At 40.7% G+C, this 27,831-nt stretch overlaps 1 protein-coding gene across 1 annotated transcript; it reads right to left on the bottom strand.

The window, feature by feature from the left end:
• Nucleotides 1–1,123: 1,123 nt before the first annotated feature.
• On the bottom strand, nt 1,124–27,426 carry greb1 (growth regulating estrogen receptor binding 1). Its single transcript, XM_086071029.1, has 34 exons — nt 27,321–27,426; nt 20,198–20,358; nt 19,549–19,656; nt 19,276–19,452; nt 18,990–19,172; nt 18,071–18,184; nt 17,813–17,944; nt 16,910–17,062; nt 16,689–16,811; nt 16,305–16,490; nt 15,892–16,028; nt 15,539–15,809; nt 15,332–15,460; nt 15,003–15,173; nt 14,725–14,922; nt 12,658–12,841; nt 12,384–12,567; nt 12,163–12,299; nt 11,743–12,094; nt 10,624–10,739; nt 10,316–10,521; nt 9,616–10,231; nt 8,525–8,681; nt 8,336–8,438; nt 8,099–8,254; nt 7,831–7,967; nt 7,569–7,730; nt 6,197–6,401; nt 5,950–6,112; nt 4,980–5,098; nt 3,959–4,191; nt 3,678–3,878; nt 2,027–2,165; nt 1,124–1,928 (listed from the first exon to the last, which is right to left on the bottom strand). Exons 2-34 carry the CDS (start codon nt 20,349–20,351, stop codon nt 1,765–1,767), a joined length of 5,970 nt encoding a protein of 1,989 aa, XP_085927155.1. The 5' UTR covers nt 20,352–20,358; nt 27,321–27,426; the 3' UTR covers nt 1,124–1,764.
• Between the last annotated feature and the right edge of the window lie 405 nt (nt 27,427–27,831).

Genomic DNA, 27,831 nt, shown 5'->3' with positions numbered 1-27,831 from the left:
GTTATGCAAAAGTTCCTCTGGAAAGTCCAGTGGTGTAATTATGGAGCAAATCCAGCGTGCAGTGTTTGAAACTAAATTGACTTTCAAGTGCATTCTGGTAATGGACTAGCAGAAGGCAACTTGAGAAAGCTGGAGGACTCTTCTAACGTCACAGTCTACATATGTACAAACCTATTTGCGGATGCCATCGTGCCAGCGTTGCACAACACAGCAACTGCTCACAGACATGAAGGACACCAACATCTACAAAGAGTGTGTCATGATCTATTATTAAAGTGTAAAACTTAACAGACTGCAAAAAAAAAGGGAGGGGGGGGGGACTTGGGGAGGGAGGGGTTACACAAAATCTCATGGGGCGGTCTCCATGTGTTCACTTCGTGATGCTGATGTGCTTCCGCCATTTTGAGCCTAGCACATCGCATTTAACTCATTTACTGCCATTGACGGCTATAGATGTAAAAAAATCATTTGAACTATTTCTATTAGTTCAACATTTTCCCACTTTTCTTAACAAGAGTATGAAAACCTAGTTTTTTTATTGTATTAGAACAGATATAAAATTTGTGATTAATCGTGAGTTAACTAGTGAAGTCATGCGATTAATTACGATTAAAAATGGTAATCGCCTGACGCCCCTAATTTTTAATAATCTTTTCGTTAAAAAAGAAAAAAAAAATACTAAAAATTGGGAAAAAATATTTTTTTTATATTATTTTTTTTAAAGAAAAGATTATTAAAAAATTCGGGGGGTAAGGTGATTTTTGGATTTTTTAAAATTGTAATTACTCGCATGACTTCACTAGTTAACTCACAATTAATCACACATTTTATATCTGATGTAAAAACATTTCTAGGTTTTCATACTCTTGTTAACAAAAGTGGAAAAAAAAATAAACTAATAGAAATAGTTAAAATGAATTTATGACGTCTATAGCCGTCAATGGCAGTGAATGAGTTAAAGGGAATAAAATGATCCACTTTGATTGGCCGTGACTGAAGCAGACTAGAACACGCCCACAGTGCACTCTATGCAAAAATTGCCATTATGGGGTCTACCCCTCCTCTGCGCAGTTACGTCATGACACTAGAGACCTATGCGGTTAAAAAGAAACAGCAAAACTCATTCAACGTTAAAAATATCTGTACATTTATACAATCTAAGGCATTCAAATCTGTACATTGTGACATGATTTTTCAGTACAAAAACATCAAATAGAAGCATTAGAAAGTCTACATCCTGACAAAGAGACAACACCCACTACACATGCAGTAGATAAGTACTCAAAAATATTCTTAAAATAATTAACATGCAAATACATGTATTTCTCAACCAAAAAGCATCTACTGGGAAAAAACTTGTTGCCAAAAATCGGCTACCCTCATACAATGCATGATTGCGTCGACCGTTAAAAGTCTGCAGAACGAAAGGCTGCAGAATATTGCATCAAGACATTGCACACACTTGTACCTGCATCGTTCCCTCACACACATCGAGTAGCAAAGTGCACAAAAAGATGTGACACACTACATTACATTCATCAAATTCATTATTTTCCAATAGTATCCTTATTTTTTTGTCAGTGCATCACGTTTGATACAAAATCCCACTAATTTATTGCAAAACAGGCTCCCTGCTAACACAGTGAGAAATCCCCAAGTGGTGAGTTTCTTCACTGGATTACAAATGGCCGTTTTCAGTTAAGAGCACATATCATGCATGTAAACAATACGTTGTGTGAAAATCTTCTTCTTGCTGGTTGCATGTCATATATGTTTTCCTGTCAGGAAGAAGAGGGGTCGGTCCTCCTTGGCGTTGGCCGTTTGGAATTCGTCGCTGAGCCGAAAGCGCCACTCCTCTTCCAGCTCCAGCCTGCCCACCGTCTGCCTCAAGGAGCTGCGATCTGCGCTGATCACACAAAGGGTCGCACCTGCAGGCAGGCAGAGACGAGCAATGACTCCCAAGATGATTTCGTTGACTACTTTTTTTTTTGCGTTCAAGTGTCATCAAGTTGGACGGCACGTGTACCTTTGAGGAAGCTGAACTTCTTGAGGAAGCTGGGGGTCACAAAGGCGTCAGCGAAACACAGGAGAAGGCCGCTGAAGAGCAGGCCTGTGGTGCAGATGTTGACCGAGTGAGGTCTTGAACTCACGAAACACACGGTCACCTGCGAGACACAGGCAAGTGTGTGACCTCACATATGCTGCAGCAAAATCATTAACAGCTAAGTAAAGCGTTGATTCCATTAAGCGTTGATTCCATTAATAACTTAAAAAAAAATGGTTTCATTTATACAGGGTGGGCCAAAATTAGGTTTCACTTTTAAATCACTATACAATGTTTACAGGTTTACATAAAAATGGTAAAACATTTAAGTCAAAACAAAAAGTGACAGGCAGAAAAGGATGTCAATTAAAAAGTAGGTCTGAGGGAAGGAAAGGGCAGCAAAGGAAGGAAGGCAGAAAGTAAGATATGAGGGAAGGAAGTATGTTAGGAAAGAAAAGCAGGTCTGAGGTAAAAGGAACTGGGTAGTGAAGGAAGGCAGAAAGTGAAGAGAAGGAAAAGAGGGAGGGCAGGAAGAAAAGAAGGCAAAACAAGTCAGGGATGGAAGGAACTAGGTAATGAACGAAGGCAGAACGTAAGAAAGGAGGGAAGGAAGGACGCCAGGGAGTAAAAGCAGATCTGAGATTAAAAGAACTAGGTAACAAAGGAAGGCAGAAAGTAAGCTAGGATGGAAGGAAGAATCAAATGCAGGTCTGAGGTGAAAGGAACTAGGTTTACGATGGAGGCAAAGAGTAAGGTTGGAGGAAAAAAGGAGGGCAGGAAAATGAGAAGGAAAAAGCGGTCAGGGGTGGAAGGAACTACGGTAGGTAACAAAGGAAGGCAGAAAGTAAGCTAGGATGGAAGGAAGAATGTTAGGAAGCAAATGCAGGTCTGAGGTGAAAGGAACTAGGTTTACGATGGAGGCAAAAAGTAAGGTAGGAGGGAAAAAGGAGGGCAGGAAAAAAAGAAGGAAAAAGCAGTCAGAGGTGGAAGGAAATAGGCAACAAAGGATGGCAGAAAAGCAGGTTTAGGCAAAGAAGGAAGGATATAAGGATGCATGAATAAAAACAGGCATGATGGAAGGAAGGATGAAAGGACTAAATGAAGGCAGAAAAGTGGCTTTAAGTAAACGAAGGATGCATGATCTGGATCTGGGAGAGAAGGAAGGCATGCAGGGAAGGAATGAAGCCAGGAAGGAAAAAATCAATCAAACATTTAATGCTACTCAAAGTGCTTTACATCAGTTTAAATAAACCCCTCGTACCACTTGCAAAAGATTCCAGAAAAAAACCCATGTATGACAGGAAGGAAGGCAGGACAGAGGAGCAAAAGAAGGAAAGCAAAAGTAGGTTGAAGTGAAGCAAAGAAGGATATAAGGATGCATGAATAAAAAAATAGTGTGACAGAAGGAAGGAAGAAATGAAGGAAGGAGGGTAAGTGAAAGAAGGAAGGATGTATGAATAAAAAGCAGGTCTGGACAGAAAGAAAGAAAGAAGAAGAAGAGAAGGCATTTACGAAAGAAAAGATGACAGAAAAAAAAGAAGAAGCTTGTGCCTACATTTGGCCTACTGTGTATTTAAACAACACACCGTTACAACCCGAAACAGCTGAAAAAAATTCCGACCCGTGTTGTTACCTCCGGGCCGAGGTTAATGTAACAGTCCACAGACAGGACCGGGTGCTCGTAGTTCTTGGTGCTGAGAGGAAAGAGCTTGTGGCTGGTGTGTTGGAGATATTTTTCCAGGAGGAGCTGAGCCGGAGTGGCCAGGAAAAGGTGCTTGCTGTCGGGGGCGCAGACATACTGAGAGGGCCCCACTGAGGTGGGCACGTCCGTCATCTGGGCACATTTCCCTCTCATTAGCTACCAGAAACAAAAAAAATACTTGAAATCGTATAAAAATATCTCGCCGTCCTTGCCTTGGTCTTGATGATGAACGTGCGGTAGCCTCCGATGGCGATCTGCTTCTTCATGACGCTGAAGTTGTTAAAGCGGCAGACGAGCAGTCCGGCGCTGTGCAGCCGCAGGGTGAAGTCGACGTCGTGGCACGTGAAGCGGTTCTGCTCGTACTGGACGTTCTGACTGCGGTCCACGTTGAGGAGGAGGAAGTCGTGGAGGTGACCTCTGGAGAAAGGCTCTCTGTGGTTGGGGCCTAGACACAAAGAGAACACATCCACTTTTAGTCCCAAATCCAGAACAGTAGCATCCAACATCAAACCTGAAATAAAATAAAAAAAACACTTAAATACATGTACAAATATTTGACAATATGTTATTACAGCGCTCCTCTTTGCATGATTTCGTGATCTTTCTGTAATGCCCTAGGATGTCACAAGAGGGCGCCAAAGCATATTTTAACAAGAAACTAGAAATTGCATCAGGGAAGTATCATGTTAAAAAGGTACAAAGTTGTGATAGCGCAAAATGTCAAAATCAAATATGTACGCCTTTAATGTTGAGACGATTCTGAAATTACGTTAAAAAGTTTTTGTATCATAGTTTGTGATACATTTTCAGCATAAAATGGTCGTTTGACTTACGAGTCAACTGTTTTTGAATTATGAGCAGTCGCTGGGTTGATTTCTGCTTTGTGATGTGAGACAACATCTTTGTTATAAGTAAAGATAAAAATAAAATAAAAAAACAGTCGCCAATTCCCTTTCAGATGTTTATTGAATTGGACAAACAATCAAACACACCAATACAAAATGAAAACACTCACAAGGAGCATGGAGGAGAAACAGAACAAATCAATTTTATTGTGTTTTAAAATGTAGGTATATTTTACAATACAGTGCAATTAGTTTTGATCAAAAACATGACAAAAATGGTGTAACGGAAGGGGAAAATGTATTTGCAACAGGATTCGGTCCCTGTCACTATTTTGGCACTTCCGCCGGTTGTAAAACTCTTCACATTCAGGCTGTCATGAATTCTAACCTGCAAGTACACGACTGCTCCATTTCCTGATTCCACACAGGCCGTAGTGGGCCAGCTCTGGGCAGCCTTCCATGTGCTGCAACACCTGCTTCAGCGACACGGCGTGTTCCACTGGACCACTAGCAGCAGCCGACAGGGGACAAAATAAAGATTGTTCAGTATCACAGTAAGCCATCATGGGGTGATTGTTAGGGTTCACACACAAAAACAAATTCAGTTTTTAGTGCTTTTAGAAAACAATTGAAAATGTTAAAACTGTTACTGTTTCACTTGTCTGCATTGTTCTTGACTAAAAAGGCAATATTTATGCCCGTTTTGGTTCAACTTCAGTAACTTGAGACAAAAGAGTTTGTTCCCTTACCACTAGCGGTACGTGGGCTCCCTCTAGTGGTATCAATACAATTTGCAACATTCAAAACAAGAAATACAATTCAAAGCTTGAATGCTTAAACTGCTTACAGCTATACATTCAGTCAGTTTGAACTCAAATAAAAACAAAAAACAAAAATAACACAGTACATTTCTTACTTTTAATCTAGAGTGCATTGGTTTTACTTTTCAAAAATATATTTTTTTAAGTACAGTTCAATTGCATTTAACGTTCTATATACTGTACATTTATTCTTTAGCTGTTCTTAAAAATATTGAACTTTTATGTGGAATATATTTGAATGAAAACATTATTTAAGAACAGTTTCTCATTTTTGTAGATCATCACTTAGGCCTACTTAATTATGGGGATTTTTTTAAAAATTCATCTTATTCATTTGAATGCCTGGTACCACTAAATGTGTCATGTGACTAACAGACAGAAAATAAAACATGGAATGCCTCAAAGCACTCTTTTGGGCAGTCAATAGCAATTTTAAGTGATTTTATCAAGAAAAACTAGGGAAATGTCTGGATGCCAGCAGTTAAACACATATTTGAAAATTGAAAAATTTGAAAAGCAAAATGTGTGAGCATGTACTTGCGTGCGTCGAAGTCGACTACGTTCCACATCACGCACGAGTCATCCGCCAGGATAATGAAGGGCCAGACGTCACTGGTCGGCGCGCTGCCCTCCTGCCGACGACTGCGCTCCAGCTCCAGATTGTGGTACGACAGCTCTTTGATCAGGAAGTGAGCGGCTCCTGGAAGAGGAGCAGGAAAACGTCATTTATTTATTTTTTAAATATGCAAGATAAAGTTTGGTTGTGTGTCAGTAAGACGCGCACCTATGCCAGCTCCATTGAAGACAGGAGGCAACACCAGCAGGATGTGGTTGGGCCAGTACTTCTTGTAGACGGCCATTTCGTACTCTTTGACCACCAGGATGTGGAGATGTGAGGCTCCGTCCATCGCATGGTAAAGGTTGAAGAGACCATGCTCATGGCGCCCTGTGGTTGGAGTGAAGATTGGACTCTTGATGCAGTCTGGGCTCTGACGAAAGAATATCATATAGTAATCATTGTGTGAATGCTTAATAGCAACTCCACATTTCGCAGCAAATTCTAATTCAAAACAGTCACGCCATTCAGGACATCCCAGTTCTGATGAAAATCAACTTCAAAATGTTGAACATTCAAAAAATGTTTCACAGAAAGATAATTTAACCCTGTAAAGACAAACGTATCATGTTAACTCATTCACTGCCAGCCATTTTAACTGAAGTAACCCCCTTCGCTCCCAGCTATTTTACTGAATTTTGACTGATCTTGCAAGTCCCACAGAATATTGTGTTTTATTGCTATAAAAACATGGAACCTGCCAAAAGAAAGATGAGTCTATTCTTTCATCAGGAAAAAAAACGATATTTGTATCTGTTCCCGTTCTGCAGCAATTAGCATCAGAATATAGCTAAGTTTCATCACTGAGAAAAAGAGCTTGTTGCAACATGGCCCTGGCTGATCTCTTATACTCTGCTGCCACCCGCTGGTCGTTTTTTGTAATAACTAACATTGCTTTAAGCCACCTCTTCATGTCAGAAGCTGCATCAAAGCCTTCTGTATGCTCTTGCATAAAAACACATAAAAACGTATAAATACGTTCTTGGGAGTGAATGACAAAGTATAAAAAATATTTACACGTTTTTGGGTTTGAATGAGTTAAATACAATAAATTTTGAGCCCTCTATTTCATAAGTATAATATATTTTTTCTCCATTAAAACCCTGACGTATATGATCTGACACATGCATTGCAGGGATAATCCATTAGAGGGCAGTATCACCCAGCTGATGGCTTTTCCAGCGACTTTGCAAGATTGCCCCAATTGAGATCAGTGTGAAATATTCTTTCTGATTTTTGGAAATACTATGTTTGATATGTCTGTTTATTATAATATTTTTGACAGTTATAAATGTACGAATTGTGACCGGATGTATCTATATGACACAAATCAAAAGTCATATGTGGAAGCTGATTTAAAAAAAACAAAAAACGTTTTTTTTATTTGTTCAAAAAGGCCAATGAATATTCTATTTACAAAGAATCTGAATTTTCTCTCATATATTTCATGGTTTAGGCTTTATAGGATTATAAAGTACCAAGCGTTATTTACCAATAACCAGCATCCTTAAACAAGTATTTTGACTACCCACTGATTTACCCGGTCTGCAGCAAGTGGCAGTCGCATTCCCTCCAGCTGGCCTCCCGGCTGGTTGAAACTGAAGTAGTGCTCTTTGGACTTGGGGATGATGAAGTAGAGCTGGATTTCTTCTCCAAGCAGCAGATGGGTGAACGTGAAGGCATGCAACGTAGACTCGTACATCTAGATTGGGATTCAAGAAAAAAACGAGTCTTGACGTTAACAGCTTTAGAAAAATAAAAACGTGTCATTTGTGATATTTGTACACTTGTGTGTTGTTGACCTGGTATCTGGGGTTGAAGCCCAAGTACAGGTGACACTGTTCACAATGGTGATAAGTGTTAAAGGCGGCATATTTGGACAGCTTGATCCTGGTTGTGCGCCTCCTGAGGCACACGTCCTCCTGGTGCACAGGGTTGGCTTGCAAAGGCAACAAAAATGTGAAACTTTTGTGACAACATCGTGAAATACACAATTTCAAAAGTAGTTGTTACCTAATTGATTATTTAACTTTGTATATGCATCGTCTATATATGTCAGATTGTGCCTACCGTCAAAAGCTGGCCTATATCCAGGGCAGTAGACCAAGCTGATGTCATCATATTTGGGGTCATGGACTGTGTAGTCAAAGGGTAAAGTCTTCATAACGTCTGGATCCGGCCACACGGCATTGGGCGGTGTGTACTGAACCCCGTCTAATTGGACGTCTAAAACAAAACGCATGCACAAACACCACTTTAACACAAGCATGTCATTCTTTATTTTTTCTGACCCGTGGCTATACTCACTGAAGTTGATTTCCTCTTCGTTGTAGATATCCACCTCCATCAGCCTGATCAGCATCCGAGACAGAATACCCAGAAAGTGCAGGTACGCGCCTGTCTTACCCACCTGGCCAATGACATCATAGCCAAAAGAAAGGAAATAAATACGCAGCGTGACTTTTTGGCATTCAGTGAGGAAAAGATGGAAATTACCTGCGGGGGTCCGCTGAGGAGGAGCCTGCGAGGGTGAAAGTTGTCGCTGCGTCCTTCAGTGCGATTGCTGCTGTCCATGTGGTAAGGGCGGGGGACCGTCCACTGGCGGTAGTACAGCGACTGTTCTGTGCACGTCATCATCTTACTCAGCAAGGGCCTGCACGCAAAAATATTTCTTTGATTCTTTAATGATGGCTTGTTGATAAGAGACTCATCAAACATATACAAAAATGTCCTCCACAGCGGTAAAGATTTAATCACAGTTTTTGCTTTAGCAAGGTTATGCAAAAACTAGTGAAAATTACATACGACTTTGTGGAACCCCTGACATTTTGTTGTGTCTCAAAGGAACTTGCTACCTGGGCTTTTAGTAGGGACTTACCCAAATTCAAATTTTCTTTACAATAATATGTGGTATGCGCCCCCACTAGTCTCTGATTAATATTGTGTTAGTGAAAAATTAGTTTAGCAGCAAAATCCACCCGTTTTTCTCCATCTCAGGGGCGGCCATTTTGCCACTTGCTGTTGACAGAAAATTACATCACGGTTTCTTAGGGCTCAGGTACCGACCAATCACGGCTCAGCTTCAGAAAAAAGATGAGCCGTGATTGGTTGTCACTTGAGCCCTAAGCAACTGTGATGTCATTTTCTGTCAACAGCAAGTGACAAAATGGACGCTCCTGAGATGGATAACATTTTTGATTTTTTTCAGTGCATATAGAACATATTATTGTAAATAATAATTTTGGCTTGATTTCCACTGTAAAGAAACAGTCACAGTGCTAAAATAATTGAAATGACATTAGCCAGCATACTGATTCTGAAAGCCCTGGGCAAGATAGATTGACATGGCAACACATATAGGCTAAAATCTGATTGGATAAAACATTTAACACCCACATACACTTATTGGAAGAAGTGCAGTCAAGAAAAATCCCACAAAAATAAAATGATAGACTGTTGGGGATTAAAAACAATGTCACGGCACAAATAATATAATTTAGTTTGTAAATATAGGCAGAGAAGGAATGACTGCTAAGAGGAAGACAACCCCCCCCCCCCCCGTACCATTTGCAGTATAGTGGTCTCACCTGAAGCTGCTAGCCCATGCTACCGACATATGTGGCAAGAAGGAAGTACATCGCGGAAGGCCGCTGCCATCGTTGGCCGTGATGATGTCGTAAAGCGAGCGGGGGAGGAGCACGGAGGGTGGGCGACTCACCCCCCGCGCCCATGAGCAGCTCAGATGAGGGGACGAGGCTCGTGGCGACGAGGAGCTAGAAGAGGTAGATTTGGAAGGGTGACGACGAGGGCGGACAGGGGCCAGCGGTTGGGGTGGCGGGTGGGAGACAAGTTGCTGTGGGAGTGTTTGGAAGTAAGGTTGGGAGTTGGTATGGGCCAGCGGCTGGTTCTGACTCAGAATGTGTGGCTGGAAAATGGGTTGGGCCAGGGAGTACACTTGGGCTATAGACTGGCTCGCGTGATGAAATGAAGATTGAGGGTATAAAAATGACTGAGAGGAGGACTGGAGAGGAAGTTGAGGAGGAGGGGGAGGAAGCTGAGCCCGTGAGGGGGACGGGGTGGTGTCCACTGTGCTCTTGGGGGCATTTGGAGACGTAGACGTACTGCTCTGGCTCGGGAACGGCTCTAATGCTCCAATATCTGGGCTGGACTGGAGTGGCTGGTTGGAGGACGCAGGAGACCTTTCTAGAAGGACATTTAAATCGAAATAAATCATCAAACTAAAACAAGCTGTTCAAAATAGAAATAATTGTGACAGTCACTGACTACCATTTTCCTGAGCCTCCTCTTCCTCATTGTCAGTGCTGCTGAGCTTTTCCGCATCGCTCTCCAGCAGGTCACTCCCTGGCCCCGGGTTGTGCGGCGACCGAGACTCCGCCTTCAGCAGGTATGCCGCTAGTCCCAACTCTTGTTCGAGTGTGGTACGTTGCAGATAGGAGCAACTTATCACTCGAAGGTCACAGTACTTGAGTGACCTGTGGGAGGAATGTAGTCAGAAATGGAATAAATGTTCCGTTCATTGTTTTAGAATTTCAGAAGAGCAATGGGGTCTACTGTTTTTTTCTTCGTGTGCCAACCTGGGAAGTGATTCTCCTTGTGGTTCAGCTCCCGACAGGATGAGAATGCAGGGAAGAGCCTCAAGTTCCAGGTAGGTACGAGGAACCCAATCAGCTTCTTGGATTTTTAGCCATAGCTACATAAGGCAAATTCAGATGTCTACAAGTATCAACATTTTCATTCATCTTACAATCGCCTATCATACAGCCTCTTATCTAGTTAATAACAAACTCATCCAAGCACGTTAGGACCTAGCGCACTTCAGAGTCATATTTACCGTCTATACACTCTAAAGAAAGTTGGGTCAAAAATAATCCAATTATGGATAACAAAAAATGGACAGATCCTCTACTTGGGTCAATTTGACCCAACTTTGAGTCCAAAAATTGGTCATTTTCTATAAAACAACAGAAAATTGGGCTAGATTGTCTATATGGGTCAGTTTGACCTACCATTGGCTCAAAAATTGGGTCATTTTCGATAAAACAACTCAGTCGAGTCAGGTTCTCTACTTGGGTCAATTTGAACCAACTTTCTGGGATGATTTGTACACAAAAAAAAAAAAAGGGAAAACGAGGGGGAAAAAAGGGTTATTTTGTATAAAACAACCCAGAAAGTTGTGTCAGATCCTCTATTTGGGTCAATTTGACCCAACTTTGGATACAAAATTGCGTCATTTTGTAGAAAAACAACTCCTCAAGTTGGGTCAGTTCTTCTACTTGGGTTAATTTGACACAACTTCGGGTAAAAAAAAGAAATCGGTTCATTTAGTATAAAACAACCCTTAAAGTTGGGTCAGTTCTTCTACTTGGGTTAATTTGACACAACTTCGGGTAAAAAAAAAATCGGTTCATTTAGTATAAAACAACCCTTAAAGTTGGGTCAGATTTTCTACTTGGGTCAATTTGACCCAACTTTCTGGGATGATTTGTACAAAAAAAAGGAAAAAGGAAAAAGAGGGGGAAGAAAAGGTCATTTTGTATAAAACAACCCTTAAAGTTGGGTCAGATCCTCTACTTGGGTTAATTTGACACAACTTTAGGACAAAAATGGGGTCATTTTCATCCATAATTGGGTTACTTTTGACCCAACAGTTTTTAGAGTGTATACAGCATATTTAAACTACTACTTTTGCATACCTTAATCTGATCAATAAAGCTGTGCCCAACATTAAGCGGTTGGCTCGGATTCCCCAATATGATCTCAAAGCTCTCTTCCAGACCCAGCTGTCTCCTCACTCGAGAAAGCCGCCGATGCGCCCAAGCTGCCAGCGCCAGGGAGGGGATTCTCAGTAGGATCATGTGACCGTGGTGGGCGGGGCATTGCTGGGCGGCACTGAGCAGCGCCTGCACGATGCCAAGCGTCTCCACAGACGTGTGTTTGTGAAGATTGTGTGAGCCGCCGATTCTTCCGGAAACAGCCATCAGCGCCGCGCAGTAGTGGTGGATTAGAACTGTCGTGCGTATCACAGCGCTGTGCAGCTTTGGAAACCTGAAGGAAATAGAAAATGGTTCATACCTTATTTTTACATTGCATGCACCTTTACTGGCAGTGTGTACCTTTCCTCCAGGGCCGATGCCATGCTCTCGAAAGAAGAATCGCATCGCATCAGAGGCAGGCTGCTTCCTGAGCGTGTCGTCTCTAAAAGCTCTGACACGCCAAAATAGCGTGTCCTCTCATGATACAGGTCCACATCCTACATAAGAACACCAAACGGTTATAATGTGCTTATATTGTATGTACAAAATGTTTTATTAGCACACAAAGAATGAAATCTCACATTACTGAACGAAGAGGGCCAGTGGATCTCATTATAGGGGCTGATGCGTGTGAATTGCGTCTGCAGAGCGAACGGGAAGGATGTAACGTGAAGAATCAGGATGTTCGGAGCGTCTCTGACCTTTCTGGAATTCAGCAGCTGGTCCACGAGACCCAAACCAGAGTCTGTGTTACAGTAAGAGGCGCTGAGAAGCAGAGAGAAAAGGAAACAGACGACATCGTTAATTTCCAAAAGTAAGACTCTTGAATTCAACTGTGTTCTGTATCATAAAGACCTGCTGACGTCCCAGTGGGCGTGGTCATGGACCAGGATGTAAAGCGTGTAGGAGTTGCTGTGCGCTTCCTGTATCAGGCTGTCGACTCGCACTTGAGCGCTTTGATCCATTTTGACCACGTAGCGCTCAGCTTCCCGCTGCGACACGCAATCTTGTTCCAGGCTTCCGAGTTCTTGAAGAACACCTGAAATCCAAGGTTCAAGTCAACATGGACATTTGAGACATTTCAATCTGGCTTCAGAGCTGGTCATAACACTGAGACAGCTCTCCTCAGAGTAACAAAAGATCTGCTTTTAACAGCTGATAAAGGGGAGGGCTCAATTCTCATTCTGGTGGATCTCAGTGCCACCTTTGACACAATTGACCACGATATTTTAATTGATCGTCTTAACCCGTGAGCGTTATTTTTTTTGGATTAAATTCTTGTAATTGTTGCCAAAATCTGGCATTTCCTTTGAAGTGTGATAACTTAGTCATTTATGAATATTTTTTCACTTTCAACCGCTCAAAATGTTCAGTGGCATCAGACCTATCTATACATATATAGTTTTTATTTTATTTTATTTTTTTAATGCCCCCTATGGACAATAATAGCAGTATTATGCTAATAGCAAGACTAACTATGCTGTATATATATATAAAATAAAAGACTAATTTGAATATTTCATATGACATAGTTAGAGGCTCAAACAAGGTCATAAGTCATAACAATATAATTTTTTTATGCATGCCCAGTTTTTACACAATGGCATTTTTCAAAACTCTTGTAATTTTGCCAAAATCAGGCATTTCCTTTGAAGTGAGATAACTTAGTCATTTATGAATATTTTTTTCACTTTCAACCGCTCAAAATGTTCAGTGGCATCAGACCTATCAAATAAAATAATAATTAGAATATTTCATATGACATAGTTAGAGGCTCAAACAAGTCCATAAGTCATAACAATAGAATTTTTTTATGCATGCATTTTGTATTCATTTATTAGCCTTTGGCGCCACCTAGTGGATTTTTGTGTTAACACTCTCAACACACAAATTCCTCTATTTTCATGTTTATGACTCGTCAAAGAAGCGATTGCATCAGTAATCACGGAAAATGCATTATTACACATCAGGTTTACAGCATATCAAAAACTGTGATTTATAATGGGAGTCAATGAGCCAATATCGGGCATTATTACAACAATTTAGTGTGAATCTCTCCCTCCTGTTTGGTAATAATTATAAATTACAGCATGGCGCCAATTTGAACTTCGACATTTTTAAACAATCCTGGTAAAATGTCAGGTCCCTAGTGTATTTTTTTCAAATGCTTTTTCTTTGATAAAAAACAGAAAAACAGAAAAAAGCCAGAAAATGGACAAATAACGCCCACGGGTTAAAGGGGTCTTAAAGTCAACCCCCCAAAACATTCTTGACAATAATATGTTCTATGCAACCCCACTAGTCTAAATATGGTATTCTGGTTAATAATGCGGAATAATATTGTGGAATATGAGTTAAGCAGCAAAATCCAGTAGTTTTTATCAATATCAGAAGGTGGCTCAGCTTCAGAAAGCAGGTGAGCTGTGATTGGTCGTTGCCGGAGCCCTGAGCCTCTGTCATGTCATCTTCAGTCGACAGCAAGTGGCAAAATGGGCGCCCCCTGAGATGGCTTAAAACAGCTGGATTTTGCTGCATAACTCATCTTCCACAAATGTAATCAGAATGTCGTGTTTAGACTAGTGAGGTCACATATAACATATTACTGTCAAGAAATGTTTAAAAAGGTTGACTTCCCCTTTAACTGTGGCGCACAACAAGGTTCTATTTTAAGCTCCATTTTATTTTCTTCCATGGTCTGTAATTTGCGTTCTAATTGGTCTGTCAAAGCATTTTGTAAAAATGTGTTTTTAAAAAAATTGGGGGGAAAAAAGAAAAAAACATTAAGAGTATTTGTAAATAAAATAATAAATAAATAATAATTAAAACTGCATGATTATTATTATTATTATTATTGTTATTATGGAAGAGTAACGTGTCAAAAATGGGCTCATGAGGGTAAACGTGTGAAGACATGTAACTGACCAGAGCTCCACAGGTGGAGTACAGTCTGTTGAAAGGTGACCTCGGAGGGAGGGACCAGGATGAGGAAGTTGACCCTGTCAAAGGACACGAGGTCCAGGTTCTGTGTGCTGGAATCGGCTATGGCGCAAACGTGGGACAGCAGCTTTCTGGCTACTGCCAGCTGGATGGGTCGGATATCCCGCCACTCTACAGAGTACTCTACATGGATAGGTTCAAATGGTAGGTAAGGTGGGGGGAAAAAAATGCACTTCAGAGTATTTTTGTGTCATCTGTCTCACCCGAACAAGATTCCTTAGGAGGCAGAATTCTATTTTTAGGGCTGTGTGAATCTTTTGGACTGAGTGTGTTTTTCACACTCTTTTCCTCTGTTGATTCCTGACTGCTGGATAAGGGAGAGGGCTCGTTGCTGTCCAAGGTTGCGCTGTCCAGTAGGGAATCCATGTCACCATCTGCCAAACAGGAAGTTAGATGCTGGCATTCAATATGCCTCGCCTGCTCACATCATTGCTGGGACGTCATATCGTTGTACAAATTGTAACAGAACAGAACATGCGCAAAATAAACACAGCATAGATTCACACATTCTAAGGAAGAGAGTCAAGCACACCTTGTCCAAGGGAACTGCAGAACTGGATGAGTTCCTGGGCTTCACCAGATGAAAGCTGGTGGTTGATTTCTCTTAAACCCTCATTGGGAGAGAACATATTTTCTGCCAAGGCTCGACACTGGTGTTTACCTGTACCAAAACCACACACATATGCTTCAATGTCTCTTTCTCTTTCTCCTTTTTTCTTTTAAAGACACAAGATCCTACCTGTGACTACCACACAGGACTGTGTTTCATGCCCGGAAGCGGTCACAATGACGACTATGTAGTTTGTGTTTTCGAACCGCCCCTCCATCAACTTGCTAAACATCTGCTGAAGTCCCTGAGCCAAAGATCCCACTTGCTCCCCCAAAACCACCACCCCCTCTCCGCAGGACGACGCAGCCAACTGTGCGAGCCAAGGAAGCTGGCTGGGCGTCAGAGGCTGCTGTGGTGCTAAGCCAAGATGCTGAGGGAGCCCTGGAAGGGCAGGAGGTGCCTGGGGAGTGCCAGGAAAAGCAGATTTACATTACTATCCCTTTAGTCATGGCAATTTCATATACGATTTATGAGAAATGAACCTCAATTCCGTAGTGCCTCCCTTGGGTGGCTGTCGTTTGAGGTTGTTGATTCTGTCTGATTTCACTAAGGTGGGACTCCCTCCATGACCTCATGAATATTTGCTCCAAGTCCTCAATCAGGGGCACCTGCTCAGGGCCTTGCGTGAGAAAAACAGAAATCATAAACATGGAGGGAAAAAAAGGGAACGGTTTTATGAAAGGCAGTATATTAAATATACAACATTAGTGCAGGGAAAAAGTCATAATAAAAGCTTAAAAGTCTCAAAACTGCAGTTTTAATATTCCTTTTCTATGGCTCAGAGTCAGTCTGCTATCTAGTGGTCATTGACAGTAACTACAACAATAAAGTGGGAAAAATACAGTTGTAGCTGCTTCCTGCTGGGCTGTGAATTATTACAGCGTGTGACACTGACCGAGCTGAACAAGGTAGTACACCGTGAGAAGAATCTGCATCTCAGTAGACAGTGGCTGAATGGGTGAAGGTCCATAGTGTTGGTAGACCCTAGGGAGGGTTTGAGAGCTCAGGTAACAACTCTGCAGAAGAGAGCTGACGAGTACTTCAGTAAAATTGCCAGTCAGCTGAGGGAGAGGGCCATGACCTGTGACCAGGAGAGGTAAACAGATAAAACATTTCACATTTATTTCAGAATCATCGCCTTAAATGATGATGATGATGAAAACATAAACTGACAGACAACACCCAGGGGTTGCGTAAACGGTACCATGAGGTTGAGCTCAGTTTCCAAAAGGTTGGTAACCCCTGCCCTACAAGTGCCATTAATATAAATGTATCTGACCTTTAAAGATGACAGGTTGTAGTCCACAAGTGTGTAACAGCTGATCAGGCACAGCGACAGACAGCCCAGAGGGAGAAAGTGTGGTTAAGGACCTCTGTGAGGAACTCTGTGTGGCAGAGGCATCTGGATGTACGAGAAAGCACAACGAGCATATATAAAGACATCATATGAAATGAAATGACACGTGTATTCTTTTTATTTCTGTTTTTGTTACTTTTTACCTAATCTGGCTCCATTTGCAGCAACTGTTGATGACGGCAAAACCGATGAAGATGGTGGCGTCTTCCCTGTGTTTTCTAACAAACCGTTTGAAGTCGATTCAGGGGACCAACCCTTATGCCTCTTTTTGGGTGGTCCGGCATTCGTCTGCAACCCTGGAGCACAAAAACAATGTAAAGTATTTGCTTTTATTTAACAAATAAGATACTGAACTGTAAATAAATAAATAAATAAAAAACATCTTTCTCGCCTTCTGAACGCTGTCAAATGTTAATATCGGAAGCTGGGGTGTAGTTTTCTGCAATACATTGCATTTATATTGTTCTAGGATGAGCCTATTTGCATGCAGTTGTATTTTATGTATTAACCATTTAACCCTCTGTTGAAATGCAGTGATGGAGACCGGAGTCAAAAAGTCCCACTCGTTTGAAGAGCCATGACAAAAACACATCACTGACAGGAAGGAAGTGTTTTCATTCAGCGAGAAAGTAGGAAAAAAGAAGGGAGTATTTTACAACCCCGGTTTATGGAGGCTACCGAGCGAGGGAGAGAGAAGAAAGCGACGGGGAAATTTTTAGTGCCTCAAGTGTTGGCAAATGAAATCAGGCAGACAAAAGACGATCCCCAAAACAATGCAGCTGGCAGCTTCCCTACAGCAGTGGCGTTATAACACAGGGGGGCTGTGCTCCTCCTCAGAAGTGTGAACAAACCCAGGGGGGGTTAATGACGGCAGACACAAAGGCTACACTTACATGCACATGACACAGGAACAACTTTTGAATTCAAAATGGGAAATATATAGAATATTAAAGTTAGATTATGTTGCAATGATTAGGTGTAACAAAAATGCTGAATGTTTCAGCATTTAAAATTGGACGTCATTTATTATTGTGCCTATGCACTACCTGTACCTGACGGTCTCCCCGATCCTGAATGATTTATCACCGGCTGCGCGCTCGAAGAACTGGCATGGATGCCATTTGTCAATGGGTGCGACGTATCAGTGATTTGAGGAACGCCATTTGCGTGGGATGATGCTGTAAATGAACAAGATGCAACTTGTGACACTAATGCTGTCACTTATTGAAGCCAGTCAACAAGATGTGAGCATCTGGAAGGAATTGCCCTCCTGAAGTGAAAATGACCATTTTTTTTTGTTATACCTGCAAAGCTGCCAGCCGCGTGCAAGGAATGCATCAATGCCGCACTTGATGGCTGTTCATCTGATGTCGCGTGAGCCTCTGAGAGACTCGAGCTCATCTGTCTTATTCGGCCATCTGAAACAAAGCAGACATATTTCATAACTATTTTAGTGTATGTGCAAGGACTCAATTCATCGTGGTGCGAGACAATATTAAAATATGAACTCAATTCAAATCAAATCAGTGGTGGTCAAATTCAGGAAAAAAAAGTAACATCACCTTCAAAAGAGATATTACATATGTATGCATGTATATCTTTTAACATGACTTTTTTTTTTTCATCCACCCTGTAAATGTAAATGTAATTGCAGTTTCCGCTAAAGCTAACTGAATATAGCTGTCCTCCCTATGACATTCATTAACTCTGGAAATATGCACACGAATTGTTAAAATCATCATGCTTTTATGATTGATAGTGAATATTGTAGAAAACAAAGTCACAAAAAGCTATGACTTGGTCGCGACTGCTCTGCTTTTAAAATGAAGATGAGGAGCCAGTATCAGTGAAAACTAATTACAACTAACTGAAATGACATTTTAAGTAAAACTAACCATAATTATAGTGAAAATATCCTTGGCTTTCGTCTTAGTCAATTAATTTCATACATCAGCTTTAGAAGGAAGCTTTACTTTCTTACACAATATTTAGTGAACTTTTTTTTTTACTCCATAAATAAAACTAATACTAAAACTCATGAAAAACTAAACTAAAATGAAGCATTTTAGAAAAAAAAAACTAATAATAAATTAACAAAGCTGCTCTAAAAATTAATTAATACTAACCAAATTGAAAAAAACAAAAAAACAAAAAACAAAAACAAATTAAGTACAATGAAAAATCCAAAACTATTATTATAATCTTGATACGGACCAATCTTACCGTGTCCCCTCCAGCAGATGGGAGCTCCTTTAACCAGCACACCTTGGTTGTTTCGATACAGATGGAACTTTAAGTGCTTTTGTTTTTTTGGCTGGGTGCTGAGTTTCAGGTTAATGTGGTTGGCGAAGTCTGTGAAGTAGCGGAAGCCCTTTTCTCCACAGCCCATGCAATACCCCGAGAAGCCTGCAGGGAATCACCAGGGTGTGAATCAGTGTACAATGATGGCTTCCCAGCTGCATTTAATGGAGAGCACTTAACGTACAGCAAGTTTTGCCTTCCGTCTTACCCAGCAGAGCGTTGTGACCCCGTTCATCCGGCAGGAAACGATGGTCGACAGCACCCACCAGCAGGTTCTCGGGAAGGGAGGGGGACTTCAACCCAATCAGCATGAATCCCGGCAACACATCCAAAGAGTCTGATGCCAGTGATGACAGGCGCAGATCCCTGCCTGCCTGACAGAAGCCTGTAGGGAGGAGGGATGCTTGTTATTTTTGATATAGAACTTGCTTACTTTGCGGTCGTTCAGAGTAAACTTGTCCTGAACAAAATGTGCACAAACCATCTGTGGTGCAGCATCCCTCAGGTGGGGGTTTCATCTGATAAGGGATTGGAGGACTGTTAGATTCGGAGCCATCTTCGTCATCCTCATCATCGTTCTCTGCACGGCCTGTTGATTGGACATGTCAGGAAAATAGGAAAATGTTTTTAAAATGTCAAAAAAGTACTAGTAAATAAATACTGGAAGAAAAAAAAGATTTATACAAAAAGATAGATAGATAGATAGATAGATAGATAGATAGATAGATAGATAGATAGATAGATAGATAGATGGATAGATGGATAGATAGATAGCCAGCTAGATAGCCCGCTAAATAGCCAGCCAGCTAGCTACCAAGCTAGATAGCCAGCCAGCTAGCTACCAAGATAGATAGATAGCCAGCTAGCTACCAAGCTAGATAGATAGATACAAAAAGTGACAATTTCCCTGATGTTCTCTCCTGGCAAAGTGTTGAGAATCACTACCCTATATTAACCATCACATATATATTCACATGCTATTGCTTTAAGCTTTGATTAAAAAAAAAAAAGCAGGAAAAAAAAAGGCATATGGTCCTCAAGTCTTTTGGGGGCAGGATTGCCTAGCATTCACACAATTTTTGAGGGATTGTGAAAGTCGCACATAGGCGTCATCCTACTTTGTAACTCACCATTATGTGCCAATGGCTGCTCTGCCTCCAGATAGAGTTGGGAGAAAACGGGTCGCGGCACCACAATATTGGACCTCAGTGATGCTTCAATAGAGTTGTGAAGGACCTCCTCAAAGCGTGTGGTCCGCAGCTGGCCCGCATACGAGTTACCCATTGGTGTTCTGAGAAAACATAATCATCTTTTGTTTGTTTGCATTATGTGTTTACCTTTCTTTTTTTTTTAAAGCACTCAGACTACTACAGCAGTCAATCACTCAGCACGTTAAATCCCTCTAATTTGATTTAATGCTTTACCTCCATCTGCAGTGATGGTGAATGATCAACCAGTAAGCACGGTTACCCAAACATTATTAGGGTGATGAAAATGGGCAAATTGCGTCAGGAAGGGCATCCGGCGTACAAACAGTGCCAAACAATCATGTAAGTGATTTACTGTGGCAACCCATAACGAGACAAACCCAAAGTTGAAGTACATTATTTTAATTATTCAAATGTGGGAGGAAAGTATACAAAGACTTATTAACGTCATTATTTAATATGATCAACTACAATGAACATATTTATACCGCCTGGTAAACTTGACAACTGGCACAGACAGCAGCCTGAAGTTTCCAGAGGCACATCTTCACATACACATTAACAGCAGTTACTAATGGAGGCATGTGTCCAGACGGCATGCCATAAAATCAGCTGCACTGACAGAGTAAGGACACCCTGACCTAGACGCTACTCCCTCTTTGTTTTTCTCCGTTCTCTCTCTCTCTCTCTCTCTCTCTCCCGGCAGCTCTCTCTGGTTTGACCACAGCCTCAATGAAGTAAACACTCGCTCAAAACGACACTTCAACTCAAAGTCAGTGAGAGTGTAAATCATTTCATTCATTATGTTAATGGGACATTTTTTTGTTTCTCCTATGATACTCATCGTGCAGAATTAATACATTTCCCGTAATTACATATAATTGTTACTTTTATGTCATGTGATTAAAATCACTGCGGCAAGTTTAGTAGATGTACCAAAAGTGACCAAAGTGGGTCAACCTCGAGGCAAATAACAAGGGTGGATGTTCAAACCAAGGTAATCCCCCTTCTGCCCATATGCCGGCAACCCCCATTTCACATACGAACCCAAGAAAGGACAGCCACGCATACATACGCACGTACACACTCACAAAGACAAACATGACTGTCTGACCCGAGCAACCTGTAGGTCAGCTATATATATATATATATATATATATATATATATATATATATATATATATACAAATCACTTTTTGTGACATGTGGTCTAAGCTAGCAGATTCCCAAATTCATGACATCTCGAACCAAGAAGCTTTCAGCTGAAGCCATTTAACACAAGGGAAAGAACAAAACACAAAGAACTTTTTGTAAAAGGACAAACAGTCCGTCCCCACAGCGACGAACATTTCTGCATTGTGACACAGCAGGAACAAAACATTCACTCACTCAACTCACTATCAGGAACAACCGCAAAATCGAATCAGATGCAAGGGGCTGTATTAAATGCACGGTCAGCATCTGTCACACAAGTATGAAAAGAAGTTACCCACAAACTATTGAAACGGGTCGATTTACACTAATGTATCTGAAGATGATAGAATAAAAGTGAAGTTCATTTTATTTTTTACTGTACACTTTATGATGATCTAAGGGAGTTTATGTTTGAACAATATTATCCTGATATGTTCTACTGGCCAGATGAAAAAAAGATCAAATGGCTTTTTGATTTGTATGTATTTTTAACTCATTCACTGCTATTGACGCCTATAGACGTCAAAAATTCATTTGAACTACTTCTATTAATTTAATTTAATTAATTACAATTAAAAAATGTAATCATCTGACGCCCCTAATTTTTAATAATCTTTTTTTATTTATTTTTTAATTAGGGGCATCAGGCGATTATTTAAAAAAAAATTGTAATTAATCACATGACTTCACTAGTTAATTCAAGATTAATCACAAATTTGATATCTGTTTTCTAGTTTTTCATACTCTTGTTAACAAATGTGGAAAAAAATGTGAAACTAATAGAAATAGTTCAAATGAATTTTTGACGTTTATAGCCGTCAATGGCAGTGAATGAGTTAATAGCAAGATTCATATTCAAAGCCTGGAAAATAAAACAATTTTGTTCATGGCATAATTTTTTGGTTGCTTTTGTTATTGTTTTTTATCCTGGTGCAGGGCCATTATGATTGTTTGGTGTCTTATAAGCACACATTATTGTTTATATGACACAATAAAAAAAAAAGAGTCAAATGTCAGTATAATGTGAACCATATAATCACACATGCCGTCTTCGATTATGACGGCGCGACCCCTGCTAGTGGCTAGAAAGGCTGGGTTGATTGATAACACACTTTTATGACAAGAAAGTAGCTCGGTAAGCCAATCACGGAGTCAATTTTGCTGAGCAAAATGAAAAAACACACGTTTTGTCAGCCACCTTCTGCTTCCACACTTCGTTATGTAAAAAGAAACAATGCAGTCCGTCATTGCCTCTCGCCGCTTTGTAGAGGGACAAGAGGGGGGGGAGACAGAAAAAAGGCCGGTCATAACACGGAAGGAGAGGAAGGAGAGGAAGTAATCACACCTTCTGGCAAACAGCAGACTGACGTTTACAACCACGGGGAGACACAGGATGAAAGCGGGGAAATGTCCTCCTGACCAAAAACCGGGACCAATAGTCAATCAACATAACAATCCAATTGACAAAGTGTCACTTTGGATTAGTAGCCTGTTAAAATATTAGAGGAAGAATATTTTAAAAAGTTGCTTAAATCTTTTTTTAAATGTAGTAAGCGTTAGTACATTAGCACAATTGCCTAAGTCATTTTTAAATGTTTCCAGAAAACAAGGAAAAATTCCAATTGCCTCGATTCATCGTTTGTGACATTTGGTAGAGTGAAAAAACATGTTTGTTTTTTTAACAAGCGCATTGGTATTTTTTATTCATATTGTAACAGTGAGTTAAAAATAACTATGATGATCATGCCATTGCTAACGATACGTTAATTAGATTATGTGGTTGCGAAAACTTTTCAATCATGTTGCATTTTCGTAGATTCCTAAAATCAATTATTTCCACATCAAAGGCAACTTTACATATATTATGACTTTACAACCAAAACGAGTAAAATGGCTGTTAGAAGACGTTTGTGTAGTATTAGTGCTTAAATCTTTCACATAACCTTTGTTGATCTTTTCTCTTTGCATCCCCCCCTCCTTCCCCACTGCCTGACGTGGAAGTGGGAGATCCTTTCATCCCTAAATCCCCCCCACCCTCCGCCTCCCCATCTCTTCTTCTCTTTCTGTCTCTCTTTCACCCTGGGGAGAGAGACACTATTGTGGTGTTTTATGACCCCGTGGTCCCGTGCCTTCCCACCACCACACTCAAGCACCCAAATACAAAACCTGTAGTTAGGACCCCCTTTAAACTCGGGAGTCCCCTTTCTTTCAGGATGTCACCGACACGGGCTGCTTAGCATTTCAACACTTTTGAGCTCTTTTTTTTTTTTGAAGCGGCGGCTTACTGGCTTTCTTTTCAGCATTCATCCACCATATTGACATGTTTTCATCATACCTAATACACAATTAACGAGTCAAATACTCCAGCTCGCTAACATATCCAAATGTTTATTTATAGGGAGAACGTTTGAGAATATAAAAGCTTTAGTGAGGTCTCATCACCACTGAGGTCAGTGGAGATAACAATGTTTAGGCAAGACTTTGATGCAACACACACAAATGCACACTCACACAGACGCTCTCTCGCTGGCTCGAGCTCTGTGGACACAAAGGGCTTGTCTTGGATAGGGGTGAAAGGTCAAACCCGGGGAGGTCAGATAAGAACCCCAGGCTCTTTCTCTATTAGCCAGGACCGCATACCAGCCGAGCACGCACACACATCCCTGCTATTCTTTCCCCTCTTTTCAGTCTGGATTGCAGTGTCCATCCTCCACCCCGGCACCTTGGAGAGCAGATCATGTTACACATACAAAACCAGACACGCACACACACACACAGTTGTGTATGCATTACAGCATGTACGAACAGCAGCAGCCGCTTCGCACGCTGACCCGCGGCCCAAACACATGCAAAGCGATGTCACACACAAACGCACACTCCCGATGTGTGCCCGGCGCTGACCTATGACCCTGACGAAATCTCTCATTCACAGTTTGCTCAACCGACGTCGGATCGATGGCAGAGGACGGCCAACTGGCCCACTGACAGGTCAACACCCCTCCAGCAAACACACACAGCAGGCCACACGATTAAACGTCCACGCGTGAACACATTATGACATCATCGGCAGTGAGGTGAATCGACCTTATAGGACAATGCACGGCAAAGTCGGCGGTTTAACATTTCACTTGTTAGACTTGCAATTTTATAGTGACACATTTGCCAAATTGCACGTCTCATCTTGTGTTTAGCTATAGCATGTTATATGACGGGACATTATGGCCAGGCTCCCAAAAATTAAGCATTTCTCTGTGTGATTATTTCTCACTTATGCTTTTGTGTATTTGAAGATGGATGGACCTGCATATGTTTTAAGTAGCCGTGCTACCTTCCCTCATTTTTGCATTCCTACACTTTTAGACTCACACAAAACTGTGTCGCCTTCCTCGCTGACAGTCCAATGGTCCCATTAGTATGACTACTTTTAAAAACAAGCCTCGATACCAATAGCGGACGCTAGCAAGGCTAACCGATATTTTCATTCACAACTAGTTTATTTTCGTAATCTCAGACCCACACAAGACTGTGTCGCCTTCCTTAACACCAGTCTAGTTGTCCCGTATAACTAGTTAAAAACAAGCGGCGATAGCAATAGTTGAAGCTAGCGAGGCTAACCGCTAACGACAACCATCATATTTTCGCACTCTCAGGCCAGCCCAATGACTATCACTTTTTTGGTCTAACATTTCTGGGAACGGTAATTAATAAGGTTCACCTTCATCCCGTCAGCCCGTTTTCTTTTCGGGTCCGAAAGGAAAAATAAACAAATAAAAACAAAACAAAAACAAAAAAAACATTTCACTACTAGTGTTGTAGCGTGGTGACTAGCGAGTCGTACAGTATGTCTGTGAATTGACCGACTGGAAGACGAGATGCCCAAAACATGTGATTAGTTGACTTTAAGTCCTAAATGTCAATTCGCAGATGTCCTCGAATTATCGTTTCAAACCCTACAACCCCACCAGATTTTTTTTTAAACCCATGACTGGGACCAGGTATTGGATTAGTGGCCAAGAATCAAACCCACACTCTAAAAATAATTGGGTAAAAAATAACCCAACTATGGGTCAAAAATGGCCCGATCCTCTACTTGGGTCAATTTGATTCAACTCTGAGTCAAGAAATTGGTCTTTTAGTGTAAAACAACTCATAAATATTGGTCAGATCTTTTACTTTAAATGGGTCATTTTGTATAAAACAATCCAGAAAGTTGGGTCAAATTGACTCATAAAGTGGGTCGGTCCATTTTTTGATCTATAATTGGGTTAATTTTGCCCCAACTGTTTTTAGAGTGCACGACTTCTGCATGCGAGGCAACTGTCATGCACCACTACACCACTATGTTGATTTGTGACTAATAGCTATGTCCGAAATATATATTTTGTTATACTGTCTTATAGTGACCAACTACCAAAGACAAAATTCCTTGCTTGTTTTAACATACTTAGCCAATAAAAATGATTCTGCTTGGCCTGTTGCTTTTGCTATCAAATCGTACACGTCCTTGAGATGATTATTCCTCGCTTTCTTTCTCCAGTAACTCCCAGCAAATGTGTGTTGTCTAGCATCAAGACAATCTGAGCATGCACAACATGCAGTACGTTCTCTGTCATCATGACTCACAACAAGCACTGTTTATTTACATGTCAGCACATGAATGCGGTGTGCGAGCGCATGCACGCACACGCGCGCACACACACAGCCTTCTAAAATATTTTTCAAACAAAACCCTGGTGGTTTCATAGCTAGCATAATACAGAATGTTCATTAAACAATAAATGCTTGTTTGAGGGTTATATTAATATGCTACAACAGGGGTGGGCAAATGTTTGGCCTTAAGAGTCACTTTGTTTTTTTAACACTGACAGATGGGCCAGGCATTTCAAAAAAAGTGGTTTAAAAAAAGGCTAAAGGTACAGTATATGCGTTACATAAAATTGCGTATTATACAAATAATATTGAATGAAGTTTGTTTTTTTAAATCATAAAACTCTAACTAACCACTTTTTTCTTTTGATCTTTAACTGGTATACCTATAAAATTCATGGGGCAATATGACCCATTGTATGTTAATCATAATTTGTTTTATTATTATTATTATTATTATATTAAATTATATATATATTTTTTAATCTTCAAATAATTGTTTCTACTGGAAGGAATATAAGAAAATTGCAAATAATATTAGCTTTTTTTTGTGTGTGTGTGTGTGACAATTATTACTTCCATTAAGTCCCTTGTGTCACTGCAGGGTAAGTATATGAGGATAAAAAAAATAACACCATATATAAATACAAAACCAAATGTCGGGGAAAACACCTAAATGAATGCAAATAAATAAATGAAAAGAAAATGACCATAAAAAAATGAAATTCAAAGAACTGAACGGGCCATGTGTCCAATGTGCCATACTTTGCCCACCTCAGTGCTACACTGATGTTGTAACAGTAACTTCCAAATTAGCTGTTAGTTGCAATAATTAAAACTATTTTTAATGAACAAACATTGGTTGCGAAATGCATTCTATGAGGTTGACGTCACATAAGATTTGCATAAAAAAAAAAGAAGAAGAAGTTATCAGGAAGTGTTGATTTGGGAGGAATTACAAGAGGAATTAGATTTGACTTGCCAAAACCGTGCTTCAACCTTGCATAAGTATAACGTGCAAAAATAAATCTATTCTCGGCTAGAATATTGTTGAATTTGACATTAAACTATACACCATTCAAGAGTAAACACACATGATTGTTTTTTTGCCTGAGCGACACACATCATCATCAACATCATCATCCTCTGAGTGAACGTGTGCTACGGGAACAAAACCCGAGAATGCAAATTCAAAAACACTCACCTTTGCTACCGGGTGGGACAAAGTTCGTAACAGTTGTGAGGAAAAGTCGGTACATTCAGCCAGCTGTCTCCATCTCACCGGCTCCAGACAAACTGAGGGTCGCGCGTGTCATCACTTTTGGTTTGATCCCTGCGGGAGGACAGGACCTCCCCCTCGTTTGTCGGTCATTTTGGTACGGTCCAACACCCTACTTGTCAAATTGCGTCTTTCATCTTCTTCTTGAAACATACAACAGAAACAACGATACAATTTGCCCGTTGAATTCATTCGGTGAGGAGATTGATGTTTCTATATATAAAAACGTCACTCTGAAAGTTGACTAAGAAATGGTCTAACAAAAGAATATTTCGTCGCCACAAGGCTATAAAACGCAAGACGCTCGCGTTCTTACTTTAAACTGTGTATTAATTTATACATTTGCGTGCTCTCGACCATTTAGGTTCAATTTAATTCATGAAGTGATTATCCCACACACCTGTTCCCAATTCTGAATTTATGGCTTTATCTTGCC

This window comes from Leptonotus elevatus, chromosome 3 (assembly GCF_054856555.1).
Source record: "Leptonotus elevatus isolate MCC_2025b chromosome 3, RoL_Lele_1.0, whole genome shotgun sequence".
Taxonomy (NCBI): Eukaryota; Metazoa; Chordata; class Actinopteri; order Syngnathiformes; family Syngnathidae; genus Leptonotus; species Leptonotus elevatus.
Note: the sequence above shows the minus strand (reverse complement) of the source record. Positions and strands in the feature narration are given on the sequence as shown.

What these genes read in the sequence shown, in the direction of transcription:
- greb1 (XM_086071029.1), bottom strand. Translation starts at nt 20,351, where the DNA reads ATGGGTAACTCGTATGCGGGCCAGCTGCGGACCACACGCTTTGAGGAG. An exon ending in GTCCTGTGTGGTAGTCACAG is followed by an intron (nt 15,461 to 15,538) that starts GTAGGATCTTGT and finishes GTTTTGGTACAG; the next exon opens with GTAAACACCAGTGTCGAGCC. An exon ending in CGTTCATCATCAAGACCAAG is followed by an intron (nt 3,879 to 3,958) that starts GCAAGGACGGCG and finishes AAATGTGCCCAG; the next exon opens with ATGACGGACGTGCCCACCTC.